The 19616-nt window shown below is 41.6% G+C and overlaps 1 protein-coding gene across 3 annotated transcripts in view; it reads left to right on the top strand.

The window, feature by feature from the left end:
• The window catches only part of MYOM1 (myomesin 1), a 216921-nt gene that overhangs the window by 177173 nt on the left and 20132 nt on the right, over positions 1 to 19616 (top strand). For all 3 annotated transcript variants that reach the window (XM_033933965.1, XM_033933964.1, XM_033933966.1), the window contains 6 exons: positions 350 to 409; positions 9495 to 9562; positions 12501 to 12614; positions 14620 to 14707; positions 16453 to 16491; positions 16752 to 16857. In XM_033933965.1, coding sequence (XP_033789856.1) covers positions 350 to 409; positions 9495 to 9562; positions 12501 to 12614; positions 14620 to 14707; positions 16453 to 16491; positions 16752 to 16857 — 475 coding nt within the window. The remainder of the gene's footprint in view (positions 1 to 349; positions 410 to 9494; positions 9563 to 12500; positions 12615 to 14619; positions 14708 to 16452; positions 16492 to 16751; positions 16858 to 19616) is intronic.

The raw sequence follows: 19616 nt of genomic DNA, 5'->3' as shown, positions 1-19616 counted from the left end.
AGATATAGAAAGGGCAAGGAGAAACAGGAAGTCAGATAGAAAACACAAAACTCAAGCTGCAGAATAAGAACTTCTATAAGATATATAGTAGAAAGCTTAAGATAGGGAAAAATTTGGAAAATATTGTGGGATGTAAGAGAGCCAAATGAGGTCCAAAAGAAAGATTACAGTCGCATATATTGGCACTGAGGCACACAGCATGGTTGTATTTTTAATTTTAATGAGTAGAGGATACTAGCTAGGTCAACAATTGATTGGGAGACATTTTTCATTTATTAAGCATCTGGATTGATCATGCAAGCTTGTAATAGAATATCAGTTGATTCTTTTTCTCACTGTTGATCTCTAGTGTTCAAGAAACTGCAAAAAGAAGCTACATTCCAGAGGCAAGAATGGCTTAGAAAACAAGGTAATACTACCGTGTGCTCAGACTGAAAATATGCAGCTCTTCAATTTTTTTTTTTTACACCCCTTTTACAAAGCCGCTCTAGTGGCTTCCACTGCGGTAACTGCCCAGAAGCACATAGGGATTTAAAGGGCTTTGGGGCTTTTGCCACAAGAAAAGTCGCTAGCATGGCTTTGTAAAAGAGGGTTTTAGTTAGTTTTATATCTAGTCAGCCAAAAAGCTTAGAACAGGTTACAAGTTATGTGAAGACATATAACTTGGGTGGGGAGGGGAATGTCTCAAGGTTACACAGTCCTTCCAATTTATCTTAAAATCCTCAAAAGAATTTTAAGTTCCAACATCCAAGATATTCCAAATGTTAACTTAAGAGGGAAAAAGTTTATTCATAGCTCAGTATCAGGATACATTTTTGCTCAAAGGATAACAAAATAAATCCTCCAACCAGGTCATTGGTTTCATCTAAATAATGGGCTTCCTCAAGGAGAATATAACCATAAAGAATAATCAGTTGACAATTCATCAAAATTTTAATTTTTTGATTATAAATAACTCTATGTAAAAGGAAACTCCTTCCTACAACTCTATCACATGCCAATGCATGCATATTTCTAATGTAGAATGAAAAGCTAGGCACTAATTATAATCAATTTGAATGAAGAATATTCTCATATAACAGCCAGCTTCAGGATTTTCGTCTTAGACGCGATGGTGGGAGAAAACGGTTATGAACGGGAGAGGGAGCCTTGATAAAGCCCTTGAGTTGCATGGGCGAAACATGTTGGGTGATTGATGTTTCTACCCTCCCGATTAGCGTCGAATCCACAAGCTAAGTATTTTTAGCATATATGTATTTATACAAAAAAATTTCTTAAAAACTAATATTTGCGACACATGCACAAAAAATATAGATAAAAATATAGATGGGTCCAATGACGAATGGGAGCATAAAGCCCCACACAATGAGATGGTTTGAGTGTGTGGTGGCCCGCTGAGGACCTTAAAATACTGTGAAGTCATACAGAATGAAGTTTGGTAAATCAGTGAGATAACATCTTACTGAAGCTGGCTGTTATATTTCTAATGTAGATACATATATGTCATAGCCAGACACATGCACTCTTCTGATAAAAATATTTTGGACAGTCAATAGGATATGGTAAAAAAAAATTTTAATCTTATAAAGAAACAAATGCCACTCCATTTCCAAATTTAGTCCATGAGGACTCTCTGCTATTTATTGTCAAATATATATTTATTGAGCTCAACAAAAGGAATGAAACAGGTAAGAATATGCATAACATCTAGAACAAGCTCAAAATATTTTCAAGAAACCCACACCATACTACAGCCAAACCCCCAAACTCCCCACCCCACCCCAGGTCCTCCTTTCAAGTAAATCTCCAGTAGCGAACTGCATTGCAAAAATAAGCAGATGTACTTAGAAAGGGTATAACAATATAAAAGAATATTAATAGTTAAGTAGGCGGCTACGGGCCACTGAAGTCATAGTAGTCCAGAAGGGCTCCCAAGTGTACTGAAAAAAATGACCCAGGAGCAAGGAGAAGTTTTGTACCTCCCGACGCTCCCACATCAGGAGAGTAATCATCTGGCACCTCCACAGGTAATCAGGCGCCTCCCCATCAAGCCATTTAAGTAGAATACATTTCAAGGCAATAAGTACTGTCCATTTGAGAAAAGCAGCAACTCCTCGTTTACGGGAAGAATAATGTGGGACAGCTCCAAACAAGACCAGTGGAGAGTCCATGAGAAAGGAAAAAGATTTAGAAAACTCCATCAAAACCTTAGAATTACAACATATGTCTAACCACATACATGACCCAAATACTTTCCAACGTATTCAAAATCTTAAATATGAATATAATACTTTAGTTTCACATATAGCTAGGCGTGATATTTTTATCTCTAACTCTGGTCATTACATGGGAGATAATATAATGGGTCGTCCTTTGGCCAGATACCTTAAAAATAAATCTAAAAGACTACATATAACGGCTATTCAGAATCCATCAGGTCAATTAGTCAAAACCAGATCTCTAATTTCCTCTCAATTTGAAAAATTCTATACTTCTTTATACCAATCTGAATCTACCACTCCTGAAGCAGATATAGACTCATATCTTACCTCCTTAACTCATCCGACCATTCCAGAATCTGTTAAATTGGAACTTGATTCTCCAATAACTATATTAGAAATTGAAACTGCCATATCTTCCTTACCTGCTGGGAAAGCCCCTGGCCCAGACGGCTTCACGAACGAATTCTTTAAGCAATTTCGCACCCTACTAGCTCCTCATCTCCTTAAATATTATGACTTCCTCCACTCCACTCCGGACAAGCAATTCAATTTCACTGAGGCCACCATTGTAGTAATCCCTAAACCTGACAGAGATGACACTTTAGTTAAAAACTTTCGCCCCATCTCTCTCCTCAATTTAGACTACAAGATAATGGCAAAACTACTTGCATTAAGACTTACCAAAATAATCCCACTGCTTATACATAAAGATCAAACAGGGTTCATTAAACAAAGATATATAGGAGACAACCTGCGCCTATTTCACTATATTAACGCTCATGCTAAAACAATGTCAGACCCTGTAATAGGCCTAGCTATTGATGCTGAAAAAGCCTTTGATCGAGTGGAGTGGCCTTTCCTTTTTCGTGTCCTGAAGTGGTATAATTTTGGCCCATTTTTTACAAACTGGATAAAAACGCTATATCATCAACCCACAGCTCGTATTAGGATTAACAACTCTTTATCCAATAAATTTCCCCTCCATAGAGGTACTCGACAAGGCTGTCCTCTCTCACCATTGCTATTTAATTTAGTGTTAGAGCCACTCCTTTCAGCTATACGACAAAGTCCCTCAATTAAAGGTATTCCCTCCTCTGATCGAGATTTCAAATTAGCAGCTTATGCTGATGATGTTTTACTTTTTCTGAGAGACCCTTTACTCTCCCTTCCCAATCTTATTCATATTATCACTCAATACTCCCTCCTTTCCGGATACTCTGTTAATTGGGAGAAATCAGAGATCTTCCCTCTAAATGATAATATACTTCCATCAGATTTGGCTCATTTTCCTTTCTCATGGTCACATGAAGCTGTGAAATACTTGGGGATTTTAATACATAAAGATTCGGTTCATGCTCAAGATCTTAATATATCTAAAGTCAAAAATCTAGTTCTAAACACTACATCTAGATGGAACCCACTCTTTCTATCCTGGTGGGGTAGAATTGCATCCATCAAAATGACTCTGGCCCCTCAAATTAATTATATTCTTTCTATGCTCCCTCTGTTATGCCGGAAATCATTATTTCATTGGCTAAATATGAAAATATCTGAATTCATTTGGAACAAGAAAAAACCTCGAATCGCTCTCGCCAAACTGAAAGCCTCTAAGATCAACGGTGGTCTCAACTTTCCTGATTTCTATCACTATTATATTGCTTCATTAGCCAAATATGGAGCTTACTGGCTCACTAATTCCTCCACTCAAAATCTTCCCACTCAAGATCTTCCTGCCTGGTTTGAAATGGAATGTTTTTTATGTACGCCTTTACACATCTCATGCTTACTAACGGTGTCAATACCAAGGCACTTAAAGAGATACTCTTTATTGGGTGCAACGCAGCATGCTCTTTATCTTATAGATACATTGACTGAAATCTCAGTTAAGGTTAGTCCACTCATGTCCCTTTGGAACAATCCCAAAATTCAAAATCACGACAAATCTCTATCATGGAAAAGGTGGCAGCGGGCAGGTATATGGTTTGTCCATCAATTGTCTACCCTCAACTCGTTAATTCCATTCGATATACTGTGCTCTACATACTCGCTACCTCCTTCTACTTATTCACAATGGCGTTCTCTCACTGGAGTGTTGCCGTCTTTACATATACGATTTGACTATATGACTTCCAAAAATACTATTTACAACTGGTCTTCTCTGTCTCTACTAAAAGGTAAGGCGATATCATCCTTCTACAGTATTTTAAGAGACCACTCCTTCACTTTTTCACCTCAATCTATGAAGCACTGGGACGCTATACTTACCACTCCGCTTTCTGACATTGATTGGGAGCTTTTCTGGTCATCAACAAATCGCCCGCTTTTATCTTCTAGAGTATCACAATCAATGTACTTCCTTATGTGGCAGGCAATATGGACCCCACTTCGCATGTGGAAAGCTAACTTAAAACAAGACTCTGTTTGTTGGAACTGTTTGAAAGAGGAAGGAACTCTTGATCATATGTTATTTCATTGTACTCTAATCCGCTCTTTTTGGACCTACGTCTGGAACACCATACAATCTATTACTAACTGCTCAGAAGAAATCTCTATAGACATTATAATCCTTCGCTCTCAACACCCATGTTTCACACAATCAAATTGTCCACCTAAACTCATTGATACCATGTTGGTGACTGCCCTCATGCACATTCTAAAAAATTGGAAATCACCCTCGCTATTAGATTATACCTTTTGGTGGAACTCTCTGAGTATGTATCATAGATTTGAATCCTACGCATATGAGAAGAGAGTTACATTCCGAACCTGCATGAACTTGAAATACAACAAATCTCCATGGTCATTCTTAGATTCCTATGTACGCTCATCTTCTTAGACACTCCTGTTATCCTTTTCTTCTCCTCTCTTCTCTCTTTCATTTTTCTTTCCTTTTTTCTTTACTGCTCTCTCTTATCTTTATCTTATATATCCCTTACATACATTTTTAATAATTGGAGCCTTTGCTCCTATACAGTTAAACATAAATTTATATATTTTATATACAGAAAGCTTTATTTTGTTTCTATGTACTTTAAATGATTCTTGTATCCTTTAAAATACTTAATAAAAACTATTGAACTTAAAAAAAAAAAAAAAAGAAACCGCTGAAACAAACACTCTAGGCGTTGCTCATCTCGAGAGGTCAAATAAAGGGGGAGAACCTGAAAAATGCCCAACACAAGAGCTTTTAGGTGAAGGAGGAGGACAGTCTTTCACCTAAAAGCTGGATTCTGTAACCAGTGTTTGTCAAAAAGAACACTGGTTACAGAATCCCCTCAGCAACGATCGCGGCAGGAAAGATAGCCAATCTCTTCTGCCATAATCCACCCCCCCCCCCACACCCAATCAGACTGGGCAGGAGAGCACAACCCCTCCTGCCTCAGCAATCCCCCCCCCCGGCACGATCGGGGCAGAAGGGAGCCCAAGCCCTATTGCCCCAGTGACCCCCCCCACGACTTGATCCGGACAGGAGGGAGCCCAAGACCTCCTGCCCCAACGACACCCCCGACTTGATACAGGCAGGAGGGAGCCCAAGCCCTCCTGCCCTGGCGAAAGGCTCACCCCCCATCTCCAATAAGATATGAGCAGGAGGGATCCCAGGCCCTCCTGCCCACAATGCCCCCTGACCACCCCCCTTATCAGCCCCCCACCCACCGACCCCACGATTCCCCCACCGACCCCGCGACACCACCCCACATCCCCCCCTGTGGACGGGGCCTTAGGCACATGGGCTGGGTTGGGCGTTGTGGGCAGGAGGGTCTGGGATCCCACCTGCCCATATCTTAATAGGGGTGGGGGTGGGGATTTCACCAGGGCAGGAGGGCTTGGGCTCCCTCTTGCCCCGATAGTCGGGGGGGTCACTGGGGCAGGAGGGCTTCGACTCCCTCCTGCTTCTATCGTGTCAGGGGAATCGCTGGGGCAGGAGGGCGTGGGCTCCCTCCTGCCCGGGGGGTGATGGATCGTGGCAGGAGAGATTGGCTATCTCTCCTGCCGTAATAATGATACCCATCTACTCAAACTGCCACAAACCGCAGCAGGAGAAATTGGGCATCTCTCCTGCCACAGGTCACAGCATTTTGGGGTAGAGGGATGATCACCATCGCGGCAGGGGAGATGAGCCATCTCTTCTGCCATGATGGTTGTGGTGGGCAGGTTGCCGGGGCCGCTGAGCTGATCGCGGCAGCCGCGATTAGCTCAGCGGCCCCTTTTTCGGCACTTATACCTGTTTTTACTTGGTCTAAGTCAAAACGTATAAGTGCTGACCAGGCAACCTGCCTAAACTTTTGGTTATACCTGCTATACGCCTATGTCTAGGTCGGCCCACCTCCCGCCCTGTCCCCTCCTCTAAAAACACCTCTTTTCGCTCTATGCATTTAGAGGCAGGGGAAAGCACAACACAGCTTAGTCAAGCTGGTTTTAGATATGTTATGGGTTTGGTTATGGGTACTTGGACAATCAGATGTTTTTGATCGTCCAAGTACCCATTTAGGCCACTTTTTAGATGTTTTTTCTTTTATTATGAGCCCCATAACTTTTGGGGTTTTGTGCGGTAAATTTCCTCTTAGGAAATGAGAAGGGGATTTCAGTCATTGAAAACCATTAACAGATCTGATTCTAAGGATATATCTAATTATTATTATTTAATGATTTGATATACCGCCTATTCTAACAAAAGATCTAGACGGTTAACATTATGTATACAAAACACAAAAGAACTTCATTCACTCAGATTCACACATAATGCAGTCAAAAGTTAAAGTCAAAAAATTAAATTGAAAGGCTGTCTTGTATTGCAGGTCCACTATTCCTAATACTCAAATCAGCTCATAAGTCAGTGAACAAAACTGTGTTTTCAGCATGAATATGCATGAGAGATCAGCATGTACACAACTTCCATTATATGAAAAGCTATCTCATCATGCATTCTCCTTAAGTATATCTTGAAAACCTGATTTTATTTATTTATATATCACTTTTCTGTAACACGATCAAAGTAGTTTTACATTTTATATTCAGGCACTTTCTCTGTCCCTAGTGGGCCCACAGTCTGATCTTTGAATATTGGTTAGTGAAGATTAAGTGGCTTGCCAAGAGTCACAAGGAGTTGTAGTTGGAATTGAATCCAGTTCTGAACCAACAATAGAATATAAAAGAAATAAAAAATCTTCACGAAGCAATCCAACAAGAGATCTCCAAGTGAAACAAATAAGCTTACATTCATAAATTCAAAGGAGGAAAAGAATCTCAGAAATCTGCATGGCCCCATTATAAACTAATACCCTCTGATATTCAGCTGGCAGTGATCAGCATTTTTCTAAAAGCTTACCATCACCAGCTACATTATGCCCCAATATTCAGTTCTGTGCATGTCTGGACACCGACACTGAATACGTGGGCATAATTCTAGGTGGCCAGGTCACCTGGAGCTTATAAGCAACCATTCAAAAAAAATATTTAAAGCCTGCACATAGCTTAATGGTGCCCCTTACCTGACAGGACCTATTTCACTGTCATAAGCAGCTTCATCAGGAATCGCTAATGAGGGCTCAATAATTTGCCACACACTGAAAAGACAAAAAAATGAATCAATATGATGCACTTATGTATCTGCACTTACATAATGTGTACTCATGCTTAAAATATCTTATTCCTAACTCAGACTTGTTACAGGCTAGGTTCAGCTAGCCACAAGTTCTCATTTACAAATGGCACCGCTTCTCAGCAGATGCCAATACATGCGCCTTTAAAAGGTTATCAATGTGCATGTGTCAAACCGCTTCCATTACAATAATGAAACTTTACTGAATTTCTTAAAGGCATATTACATACATTCACGAAAAATCTAAATAAAAAATTTAAATGTTTTTGTAATTTACACAGAATCTAATAATTTATAAATTGCTATTTTTCTAAATCAGAAGACAGGATCGATGAAAGATATTGGAACCTGTGAGTATATATTGGGGCTAGGCAGGTTTCTAAGATCCTTTTCCTCCTTTGAATTTGTGAATCTAAGCTTAATTGAATCCAGTCCCCCAGGTTCTCAGCCCACTGCATTAACCATCAGGCTACTCATCCACTCCAACTTGAGCTGTTATTAGCGTTGAGGACTGGAAAAGAATAACATGGTTATGGACTTTTGGATTCAGGTTTTTGGGTCATTTTTGGCAGCCATTCTCTGAGTTATCTCCATTATGTTGTCAAGCTGTGAAACAAATAATTTCAAAAGTCAACCATAAGATGATGCAAAAGGAATGGTCATAAAATTTTGCATTTCATGCTTGATTTTAAAGACAGGGTTTCCTACTGGGCAGCAAATAATTTATTGACTCCATTATTTATAAACAAAATTGAAGTGATTTCCTCAAGCCAATGCAAGGATATGAAAGGCTGGAAAAGCAGCTTTTGATACAGAATACAGGAGGGCTCATTCAGTGTAGAGCTACCAGATTTGTTCCTGCAAAAAAAGAGGACACGTGGCCCTGCCCTGTTTCGCCTCCAACCCTTCCTTGTTCTGCCCCCAGTCCCACCCCCACACAAACCTCATCTCTTCTTCCCCAAGTCCAGGCTGCATCTGGAGGTCCTCCGAGCATGCACGGATATGACACAATGACAGTCACATGTAAACATGTGACGTCATCGTGTCATGTCTGTGCATGCTTGGTGGCTCTCCAGATGCGTTCCCGAGCTCAGGGCCTTCCAAAACCTTGACAAACTGCCGTGTTTTGGTTAAACATTTGGGCACTCAGACAGTCCTCTAAAAAGAAGAGGACATGCCCGGATTTTCCCAGAAATCTGGTTATCCTAGTTCAGTGGCAATGCTTTGACTACCATGCAGGAGACCAGGGTTAATGCCCCAGGCTATTCCACCCCCTAGTGGTAGCAATGCAGCTGGAGGACACCTGCTCAGCTTAGAGGGAACACTGCGGCTGGCTTTGCTCCTTGGGCCTGCTGAACCTGGAAGTGCAGGTGAAGCACAGTTCACAATTGCAAGGAGAAAGGATCTCACCTGTTGCTCAGTATCGATTACCTCTAGCCAGGCTCAGGATACATATGCACCCCAAGTTTTAGCTCAGCTTTGGAGAGGGTTAAAACAATGGGAAAACCTTTCTGTAATGGCTAGTTTCAGTTCAAAGGGAGCAGAATGAAAATGCCTGGCACCCAGACTCCCCCGCCCCACCAAAAAAAATCCAGCTTTTCCATTAACATTAAGGATTATACATTTTCACTATGCTAACACTAATGCAGGCTTTCTGTCATTGTGAAAAACAGGTCCTCACTTTGTGGAGCAGCTGGGATGGGAAGTTACCTCAAACTGCAATGTGTTGCTGAAATGCAAGGTAAAAAGCAAGAGACTCCAGGTCAAGTGTAATAAACTACAGATAGTACTATAAAGCAGGAAAGGCTTGACTGACTATATACACCTAAATACAATTTGCATCAATCAGATGAGAAACATTTAATATGCTAGAAACTCTGGTTAGTGCTTTAATCTTAGATAAATGAGGAGATAAATGGTCTGGGAGATTTCCCTCTATTATACATAGCAATATCTACGCTCCTGCCCCGTGCAGATAACCATTAGGAAATGGCTGTGGGGAGTTCCCATAGTCTCTTAATCTAAGGCCTGATTGGCCCAGGCTCTAGGCGCCTGGGCCAATCAGACCTTAGACTTAGTGGGGATGGGCGGACCCGCTATACCTAAGGCCTGATTGGTCCAGGCTTCTAAAGGACGCCTACAGCTGCCTAAAATTGGGACGCACTTTGTAGAATCAGGGCCTAAATGACTACATCAGGGATGCCCACACTTTTTGGGCTTGCGAGCTACTTTTAAAATGACCAAGTCAAAATGATCTACCAACAATAAAATTAAAAAAACCAAAACACAAAGCACACTGTACGCTGAGAAAATGTTAATTATCATTCCTATTCCGGAGTTTTTTCAAAGAGGTCATGGCAGATGACTCTATGCACTGTCACCTCAGTAACAACCATACAAAAATAGACAAATATACCCTCCTCCCTTTTTACTAAACCACAATAGCAGTTTTTAGTGCAGAGAGCTGTGCTGAATGTCCAGCGCTGCTCTCGACGCTCATAGGCTCCCTGCACTAAAAACCGCTTTTGTTGTTTAGTAAAAGGGGGGCCATAGTGCAAAATATAGACAGCAGATATAAATTCAGACACATTTTGATCACTAAATTGAAAATAAAATCATTTTTCCTACCTTTGTTGTCTGGTGATTTCATGAGTCTCTGGTTGCACTTTCTTCTTCTAACTGTGCATCCAATCTTTCTTCCCTTCTTTCAGCCTGTATGCTTCCTCTCCTCCAGACCTCATTCCCTTCCCCAACTTTTTCTTCCTCTCTCCCTGCCCTTTCTTTCTCCCTGCCTCCCTTTCTTTTTTCCTCTCTTCATGTCCCCTTTCTTTTTTTTCTGTTTCCCTTCTTTCTCCCTGCCTGCCCCCTTTCTTTCTTTCTCCCTGCCCTCCACCAAGCCACTGCTGCAACCATCAGGGAACAGGCCCCTAAGCCGCCGCCGCCGTCATCAGGTAACAGGCCCCAAAGCCGCTGCCGTCCCAAGCTCTCCCTGCTTCCCTGCGTAGGGCCGACCAGCATTCCTCTCCCCAACGTCAATTCTGCCATCAGAAAAGAAGTTCCGGCCCAGCCAAGCAGCGATTGGCTGGCCCAAACTTCCTTTCCGATGGCAGAATTGATGTCTGGGAGAGGAAGGCTGATCGGCCCGGTAGATCGCCAAGGCAAAGTGAGTCTATCAAGGAGCCTGGGATGGGCTCCGCAATCGACTCACTATGCTTTGGCGATCTACCGGTCGATCGCGATCAATCTATTGGGCACCCCTGGACTACATGAACAGATTACACACCCCCTCAGCTCTTTCTTCCATCTCTGGAGAAGGCCAAGGAAATAAAACTACCAAACAGAAAAGTGTAGTTTAAGCATTAAGGCCCTGGGAGTTCTTGGAGTCCTACTAAATGATAAGGTACCAACCAAGAATCTCCCCGAATTTCAAGTGACAGGCCACTTTATTGGGTTTATCGCATAATCAATTAATTAATTATTAAACATACGTAATTGGTACATATTCCAATTAAATTGCAATTGCTTCATTAAGTTTCAATGATAAACTGTAATGTTCTATTGGTTGGTTTTGAATCACATGGTTATTGCTTCAGGACATGCTGATGGAAGCCCGTCCTATTCCCACCGATAACACACCTCTCAACATGCCCTTTTGAGCTCTGGACATACAGTAGCTTAGAAGTGCTGCTGAACATCCAGAAAGTTTGTTTTGATTATCGGCATTTGGATGGCTTTCACTGTTAGGACATCCAAGTGCCAACTTAGACAGGTTTTTGGACATTTTAAAGTTTTGATTATGCCCCCCCATAGTGTATAGTAAGTGTAAATCCCAAACAAGTGCTTAACTTTGACAGCCCTTGGTAACACCACTAAGGTCTTTGTTTGAAAATTCTGTGTTGGAGATTTGTGAATGAATGAGTATTGCATTGTTCCAATTTTTAGAAACTTTTGATGTTTAATTGTTGCCATTACCTGGATAGTGAGTTACAAATTAACATAAGCATGCAAGTGTGATTCCTGGAACAGTTGTGATAAGAGAGAAAAAAATTACACATACAAAAGAAAAATTTCTCCTGAAGACCAGACTGTGTGTGAAATGTGCAGGCTCAGTGGAGCCAGTCACGCTCTCTTTACTCTGGTCAAATGAAAGGAATTCTTTCTTAAACTTAGTCTTTTTTCCCTACACTGATCCTATTCTGTGAAGTTATTTGCTTAATTTCAGGGGTGACATCCCTGGCTATTTATTACCCTGTTACCTTGGAATTTCAACTCTGGCCCTTGCTCTTATCTTTAGACAAGTCTGCAAAAATATATACCTCTCATAATTTTTTTTAGGGTGGGTGACATACTTCTGGTGCAATGGGGGGGGGGGGGCTTGTCCTCACACATTCCGTAGAAAGCCCCCTCATGTATATTTTCATTTTAATGCAGTTCAGTGTTTGGGCTCAAAAGAATAAAACCTGATTGGCTCTTGCTTCCATGTGTGATATAATTTATAATATCTTATGTAGCAATTCCTTGATGGATGTGAGGTTATATTGAATTGTTCTGAACATGGTTGGTGGATATTAAACATTGATTTAGTTGATTTCCTAGTGACAGTCAAGGAAAAGAAAGAGAGAAAAGCTCAGAGTAATATGTGATTAAACAAAACATAACATATTATTCTTTTCTTTTAGGTGGCTAATATTAAGAAGGAGACAAGTATTATATGGTACAAAGATGAGAGAGAAATTATGGTGGATGAGAAACATGACTTCAAAGATGGTGTATGCACTCTGTTAATTTCAGAGGTATGTAAATCTAATCCTTCTCTGTAGATTGTAGAATCCTACACACATCTAGTGTATTGCTCATACACCCTTCCCATAAAATAGCAAAAAGATGAAAATATGATATTTCCTCACTGTTGAATATGATGGAAGTTATGGTGATGAAAATGCTATTTATCATTCCTTTGAAGGTGGTTTTGATAAGTTTGATAAAAAAAAAAAAAAGCAAGTTAAACAAGGTTGTCTCCATCGAGGACTATACACTTAGACCAGCAAGTTTCCAGTTTTTTCATAAGCTATTTTTCCTATGATCCGAAAAAAACTGGAAACATGTTGGATTAAGGGCTCCTTTTACGAAGCCGCGTTAGCGGTTTTAGCGCACATAGCTTTTTAGCGTGCGCTAAACCCACGCTATGCGGCTAGAACTAACGCCAGCTCAATGCTGTCGTTAGCGTCTAGCGCAGCCAGCAGTTTAGCACGCACTATTAAGCACGTTAAACCACTAATGCGGCTTCGTAAAAGGCGCCCTAAGTGTATAGCTCTCTATGGAGACGACATTGTTTAATTGACTTTTTTACCAAACTTTTCAAACCACCCTCGTATAACACTGATATTAATGAAACACACAAAACAGAAAGAAATTTACAGATTTGGCAGACAATCCATGCATATATTTTCAAAATGAGTGCATTATCTGTCACTCAGATATTTAAACATCTCTTTTTGTATTTTGAATCATTTATTTAAACCTCTCTATCATATCTCCCCTCTCCCACCTTTCCTCCAAAGTATACATATTGAGTCTGTCTCCATGCGCCTTATGATGAAGACCATGTACCATTTAAGTAGCCAACTCCATTCTTTTTATATCTTTTTGATGGTGCAGTCTCTAGAATTGTACGCAATATTCTAAATGAGGTCTCACCAGTCTTATACAGGGGCATCAGTACCTCCTTTTTCCTACTGGCCATACCTCTTCCTATGCATCCTAGCATCCTTCTAGCTTTCGCCGTCTCCTTTTTAACCTGTTTGGCCACCTTAAGATCATCACATACAATCACACCCAAGTCCCGCTCTTCTGTCGTGCACATAAGTCCTTCACCCCCTAAACTGTACCGTTCCTTTGGGTTTTGCAGCCCAGATGCATGACCTTGCATTTCATAGCATTAAATTTTAGCTGCCAAATTTCAGACCATTCTTCAAGCTTCACTAGGTCTTTCATGTTATTCACCCCATCCGGGGTGTCTACTCTATTGCAGGTTTTGATATCATCTGCAAAGAGACAAATCTTACCTGACAGCCCTTCAGCAAAATCATTTATAAAAAAAATGTTAAAAAGAACAGAACCTCGAGGCACACAACTGGTAACATCCCTTTACTCTAACCATCTTTCCTCCAAAGTATACATATTGAGATCTTTAAGTCTGACCCCATACTCTTTATGACGTAGACCCATCAATCATTTTAGTTGCCTTCCTCTGAACCAACTCCATCCTGTTTATTTCTTTTTGAAAGTGCAGTCTCCAGAATTCTAGGTTGAAAATGTGACGGCGAAAGCTAGAAGGATGCTAGGGTGCATAGGAATAGGTATGGCCAGTAGGAAAAAGGAGGTATTGATGACCCTGTATAAGTCTGGTGAGATCTCATTTAGAATATTGTGTACAATTATAGAGACCACATCATCAAAAAGATATAAAAAGGATGGAGTCAGTCCAGAGGAAGGCTACTTAAATGGAGCGTGGTCTTCATCTTAAGGCGTATGAGAATTATAGACATCATATTCCATTATAGTTAAAAGATTAGAGACATGGCAGAAAGCCAAAGACTCTGTGTGCTAATTAGAGTCAGAGGGGATTCATCCAGCAAAGCACTTTTTCTCATGAGTCCAAAGGCCCCACATGCTAATTTATAATTCACATCAACATCATAAATTACAAGGCAAGAGATCCAGAAACAATATTATTGTCTTGTCTTAGTCTATAACTTAGAATTCCTGCTTCACGCAATTAACCTGAATTTCTTACAGATTTCTAAGAAAGATGCTGGTGTTTATGAAGTAATACTTAAAGATGACAGAGGGAAGGACAAAAGTGTTCTGAAGCTGCAAGATGCAGGTAAGATCAGTAGGCTCTGTGTACAGTGGAAAATATTAATTCTCTGTCTTAGCTGTCTGAATTGGCTGTTTAATTGCAGGTAGTGAAAGTCGATTAATTCAGTGATGGAGGAAAAGATCTCAGAGACTTCATGCCCTCTTGTGTTCCATTGTATTGTTCAGTAGGGCAAGCTGAGGGGAGGGACTCCTGCATATGCCCAGTGAGCTCAAAAGCTTACCTAGCTATGGGAGAGCTCCGGTATACAGGCTCAGTCAGAAGATTTCACCAACAAGTGTGGCTGCATTCCCCTGCTGTCTATGGAAAACATCTGTTACAGCAGGGGTGTCAAAGTCCCTCCTCGAGGGCCGCAATTCAGTCAGGTTTTTAGGATTTCCCCGATGAATATGCATGAGATCTATTTGCATACACTGCTTTCATTGTATGTTAATAGATCTCATGCATATTCACTGGGGAAATCCTGTAAACCCGACTGGATTGCGGCCCTCAAGGAGGGACTTTGATACCCCTGTGTTATAGGTAAGCAACTTTGCTTTCTAGACATTTAGGCATGTTCTTGGTGCCTAAGAGGGGAAGTTATCATTAAGATGAGTTGGGTTGTTTTACTGTTAACACATGTTTAGTAACTAGGTCTTATTACATAACATGGGACTTGTGCTGAAACAGCATGAGTTAGTGGTAAAATAACATGTCTTAACAGTAATCCATGTTGATAACTTCTCTCCTCTTTATAGAACTATCGGTGACGCAGACAAAGCTGGACCGACAATCGCATACAGGACATCAGCGTGACGGATATAAACTCAATTTGAAAGCACTCTGAGGGGGGGCAGAAACACCCCCCACACACACTTAACTTAGTAGTGTTCGTGCTTCCGTTGGGGGAGGGTGGGAGGAAACTCCCCCACATTTCAGAGGAAACAACTTTTTCCCTAAAAAATAGGGAAAAAGCCTGTTTCTTCTATAATGGGGGTTCACCCCCCCAACGCCCCCCCAATGCAGCGCCAACACTACTAAGTTAAGTGCAGTTCTCCCCCCCCCAACCCCTCTTGGAGCACTTTCAAATTGAGTTTAAATCCGGCACGCTGATGTCCTGTGCGCAATTGTCTCACACAGTTTTAACTATGAACCAGAACTACCTCCTTAATGTCAAGTAGAATGCACAACTAGTCCTGTTTTGCTTCCTCTTAGTGGTGTAGTGGGGGGTGAGCAGTGCCTGGGGTGGTGGCGCCCCTCTCCCGCCCCTTCCCCCTACCTTTTTATCCTTGCTGCTCGCATCGGCTTCGGCGCTCTCTCTGACGTCACTTCCTAGGCGCAGGTTCCGGAAGTGATGTCAGAGAGAGTGCCAAAAGCCGACACAAGCAGCAAGTCAGTGGTTGCTTTTGTAAAAGTGAAAAAGGTATGGGGGAAGGGAAGGGACGCGCGCGGCAGGGAGAAGAGTGGGAAGGGGGTGGGGGCGGGCAGAGAGCAGGAGGGGTGTAGGTGCCCTGAGGAAGACCATGCCCGGGGTGGACTGCCCACCCGCACCCCCCATTACTAGGCCACTGCTTCCTCCATAGCCCTGAAAAAATGTAGCAGGATTCCATCCCAAGCCTTTCAACCAGACATGAAGCCCTGATCATATATTAATAAAAACAGTCTAAAAATGAAGTAAATAAGCATGCTTTACCTATACGCCACTGAAAACTAAAATTAATTAAGAAATGACTTAAATTGTATAACCTGTCTGATTGTGTCTCTTTTTACAGCTTTTGCAGATGTGATGAATGGTGTCTGTAAAGCCATTGGTAAGTGTTTAGTTTGTTGCGACACTAAGGGCTCCTTTTACAAATCGCGCTAGCGATTTTAGCGCACGCACCAGATTAGCGTGTGCTATAGCACGCGCCAGCCGAAAATCTACCGCCTGCTCAAAAGGAGGCAGTAGCGGCTAGCGCGCGCTATTCTGCGCGTTAAGGCCCTAGCGCGGCTTTGTCAAAGGAGCCCTAAATGACTTTAATTCTATCTCCCATACCATGCTTGAATATAATGCACTGTGTTCCCCTTTCAGCGCAATCTGCCTCTGAGCTGAAGCTCCGAGTCACAGGAGAAGGCCTCAGATTGTACTGTTTTGTGACTTATTACGTAGATGATCTGAAATTGAGCTGGCTACAGAAGTAAGTGAGCTTTTAAGCACAGTGCTTATTGCTGGTTAACCAGAAAGATAAACTTCAGACCAGTCAGAACGCGTTGGCTTTATTCCATAAAGATTGTTTCCATAGGGAAAAACATAGTCAAAAGATTATAGGGTCAGTATTGAGCAGTGGTAGTCAGGGTATGTCTTTCAAACACCAGCCGTAGCATTTTAAAAAATACACGTTGGATCAAATTCTAAAAAAAAAAAAAGAGTGCTAAGCGTTAGTCTATAAACAGCGCTCTGAGTTGTGCCCCCATTATAGAACCATGCTTAGCGCAGAGATCCGAGCCTAACTTTTAGATGGCAAGATTTACCCCATCTGAAACCTGCTGTAAAATCCTTGCGCCTAAATTAGATGGGGGATCGGGTGTATTCTGTAACAGTGCGTGCAAATCCTTGGAGACCTCATGACCCGCCCATGCCCCTCCCGTGGTCACACCCCTTTTTCAGATCTGCACTTAAGAATTTGTGTGCATCTTTATAGAATATCGCCTAGCAAGGTGTGCAAATAAACTCTAATTGTTGCAAATTAACACCAATAATTGGAAACAATAAGCAGCATAAAATCTGTTTAACTCTTTTGGGATCTTGCCGGGTACTTGTGATCTGGATGGACCGCTGTTAGAAACAGGATAGTAACCTTGATGGACCTTTAGTCTCTCCCAGAATGTCAACTCTTACGTTTTTTAATTGATTAGCGCCCGATTATCAGCACTAATTGGATTGTTCAGTTAAATGTTGAGCGCCATATATACTTGTAGAATTCAGAAGATTGGGTGCAATTCTGTAAAGGGTGCTAAAAGGCACCAAAAATCAGAGCGCTAAGCTAGTATTCTATAATGGCAAATTTGTGTGCCCAATTCTTTTATTAAACACCAACATAAGTAGGTGTGCCCTTTTACGCCATGTCTATAGCAAGCACCTAAATGTAGGTACTTAAGCACGTATCTTCCAGTGTTCTATAAGTTTTGCACAGAAGTGTGCAACCTGCCAATGGCTCGCCTGTGCCCCGCCCACATGCATGCCCACCCCTGCAGTTATGCGATGAAGCATTTAGGAACAGATTCTATAAATGACGTTTAATAGCACCTAACTTGTAGGCGCCGGTTATCATGTTTGTCAGTCAACCACTAGTTATGGCCTATAGAATCATGTTTAGCAGCTCCTAGGAATCGCTAGGCGTCCTTGTAGTAGGCGCCGCTATATTAGGCCATTGCCTAACACAAACACCTAGTGATGCCTAAGTCTACCGTGCCTACTATCCACTCCTAACCATGCGTACTTTTCAGGTAGGTGTCATTGGGCACCAGTAGGCACCTCTACTTAGGCGTCGCTAAGCGCCCTGCTGTATTCCACGTGCAACCCTAGTTATCTAATTTTTTAATTTTTGTAATTGGTTTTTAATGGCATAATCAATTACCATGACAATTATTTATTTATTCAATTTTCTATACCGTTCTCCCAAGGCAGCTCAGAATGGTTTACATTAATTTATTCAGGTACTCAAGCATTTTTTTCCTGTCTGTCCTAGCGGGCTCACAATCTACCTAATGTACCTGGGCAAATGGGGGGATTAAGTGACTTGCCCAGGGTCACAAGGAGCAGCGTGGGTTTGAACCCACAACCCCAGGGTGCTGAGACTGTAGCTTTAACCACCGCGCACAAATTATAGTTAGCCATTGCTAGGGGGGGTCTGTGATTAAGATGTCTAGCAGCACCTAACCTAGGTGTCGTTTATAGAATTTACCCCTTAGACACAACCTTGTGGAACACCACCTATATGCATCACCTATATGCAGTATAATTGCCATTTACTCTCATTTTGGCACATAACTTCCACTTTAGTGCCAAATGTTGCATGCCAAATTGGCATCTAACATTTGACACACTATATAGACTTGGGGGCACTATGTGCCACTGTGCTTGTGAAGGGCAATTCTATAAACTAGACGCTAACAATTACATGCAAAATGTGCAGAAATACTCACGTATACGCACATCTATGTACACATGCTTATATATATGCAAATATTCCACCTAAGCACTACTCTATTTGTGAGGAGCATAGATATGAGTGAAGCAGAGGTGGAGCTCAATACTAGTGTTCCCTATAAGATGTGCAGGAATCCAATAACCAGTTGTGTAGTAAGGTGGATGGGGGCAGACCACCTTGGGCATCATCTTCGCTCGTACCGGCGCCTCTCATCCTCTCCCCCCTCACTGGTGCCAATTTACATGGATTAAAACCAATAATTTACTGCTGACTCTAATTAACAGTCAATATATTAAATAAATTTGTGTGCAACTGACCTAATTCTATAAATTATGTGTACAAATTTGTGTGTTAAGCCTAAATTTGGGCATGTAAGTTTATAGAATTATGGGGCTAGGAAGCAGAAGAGTGTGGCACAGTGGTCAAAGCTACAGACTCAGCCTGAGGTTGTGGGTTCAAACCCACTACGCTCCTTGTGACCCTGTGCAAGTGACCTAAACCTCCCCATTGCCCCAGGTGCATTAGATAGATTGTGAGCCCACCAGGACAGACAGGGACAAATGCTCAAGTACCTGAATAAATTCATGTAAATTGTTCTGAGCTCCCTTGGGAGAACAATATAGAAAATTGAATAAATAAATACGTTAGGCACCCCAGTGGCACACACTGAACACCATTTCTATAATGGCAACTGTGCACACAGAAACCATTATAGAATACACTTCTCCTTCCATATTCCCAGAGAT

This window comes from Geotrypetes seraphini, chromosome 2 (genome assembly GCF_902459505.1).
Source record: "Geotrypetes seraphini chromosome 2, aGeoSer1.1, whole genome shotgun sequence".
NCBI lineage: Eukaryota > Metazoa > Chordata > Amphibia > Gymnophiona > Dermophiidae > Geotrypetes > Geotrypetes seraphini.
This window is presented reverse-complemented; position numbering and strand designations above follow the sequence as displayed.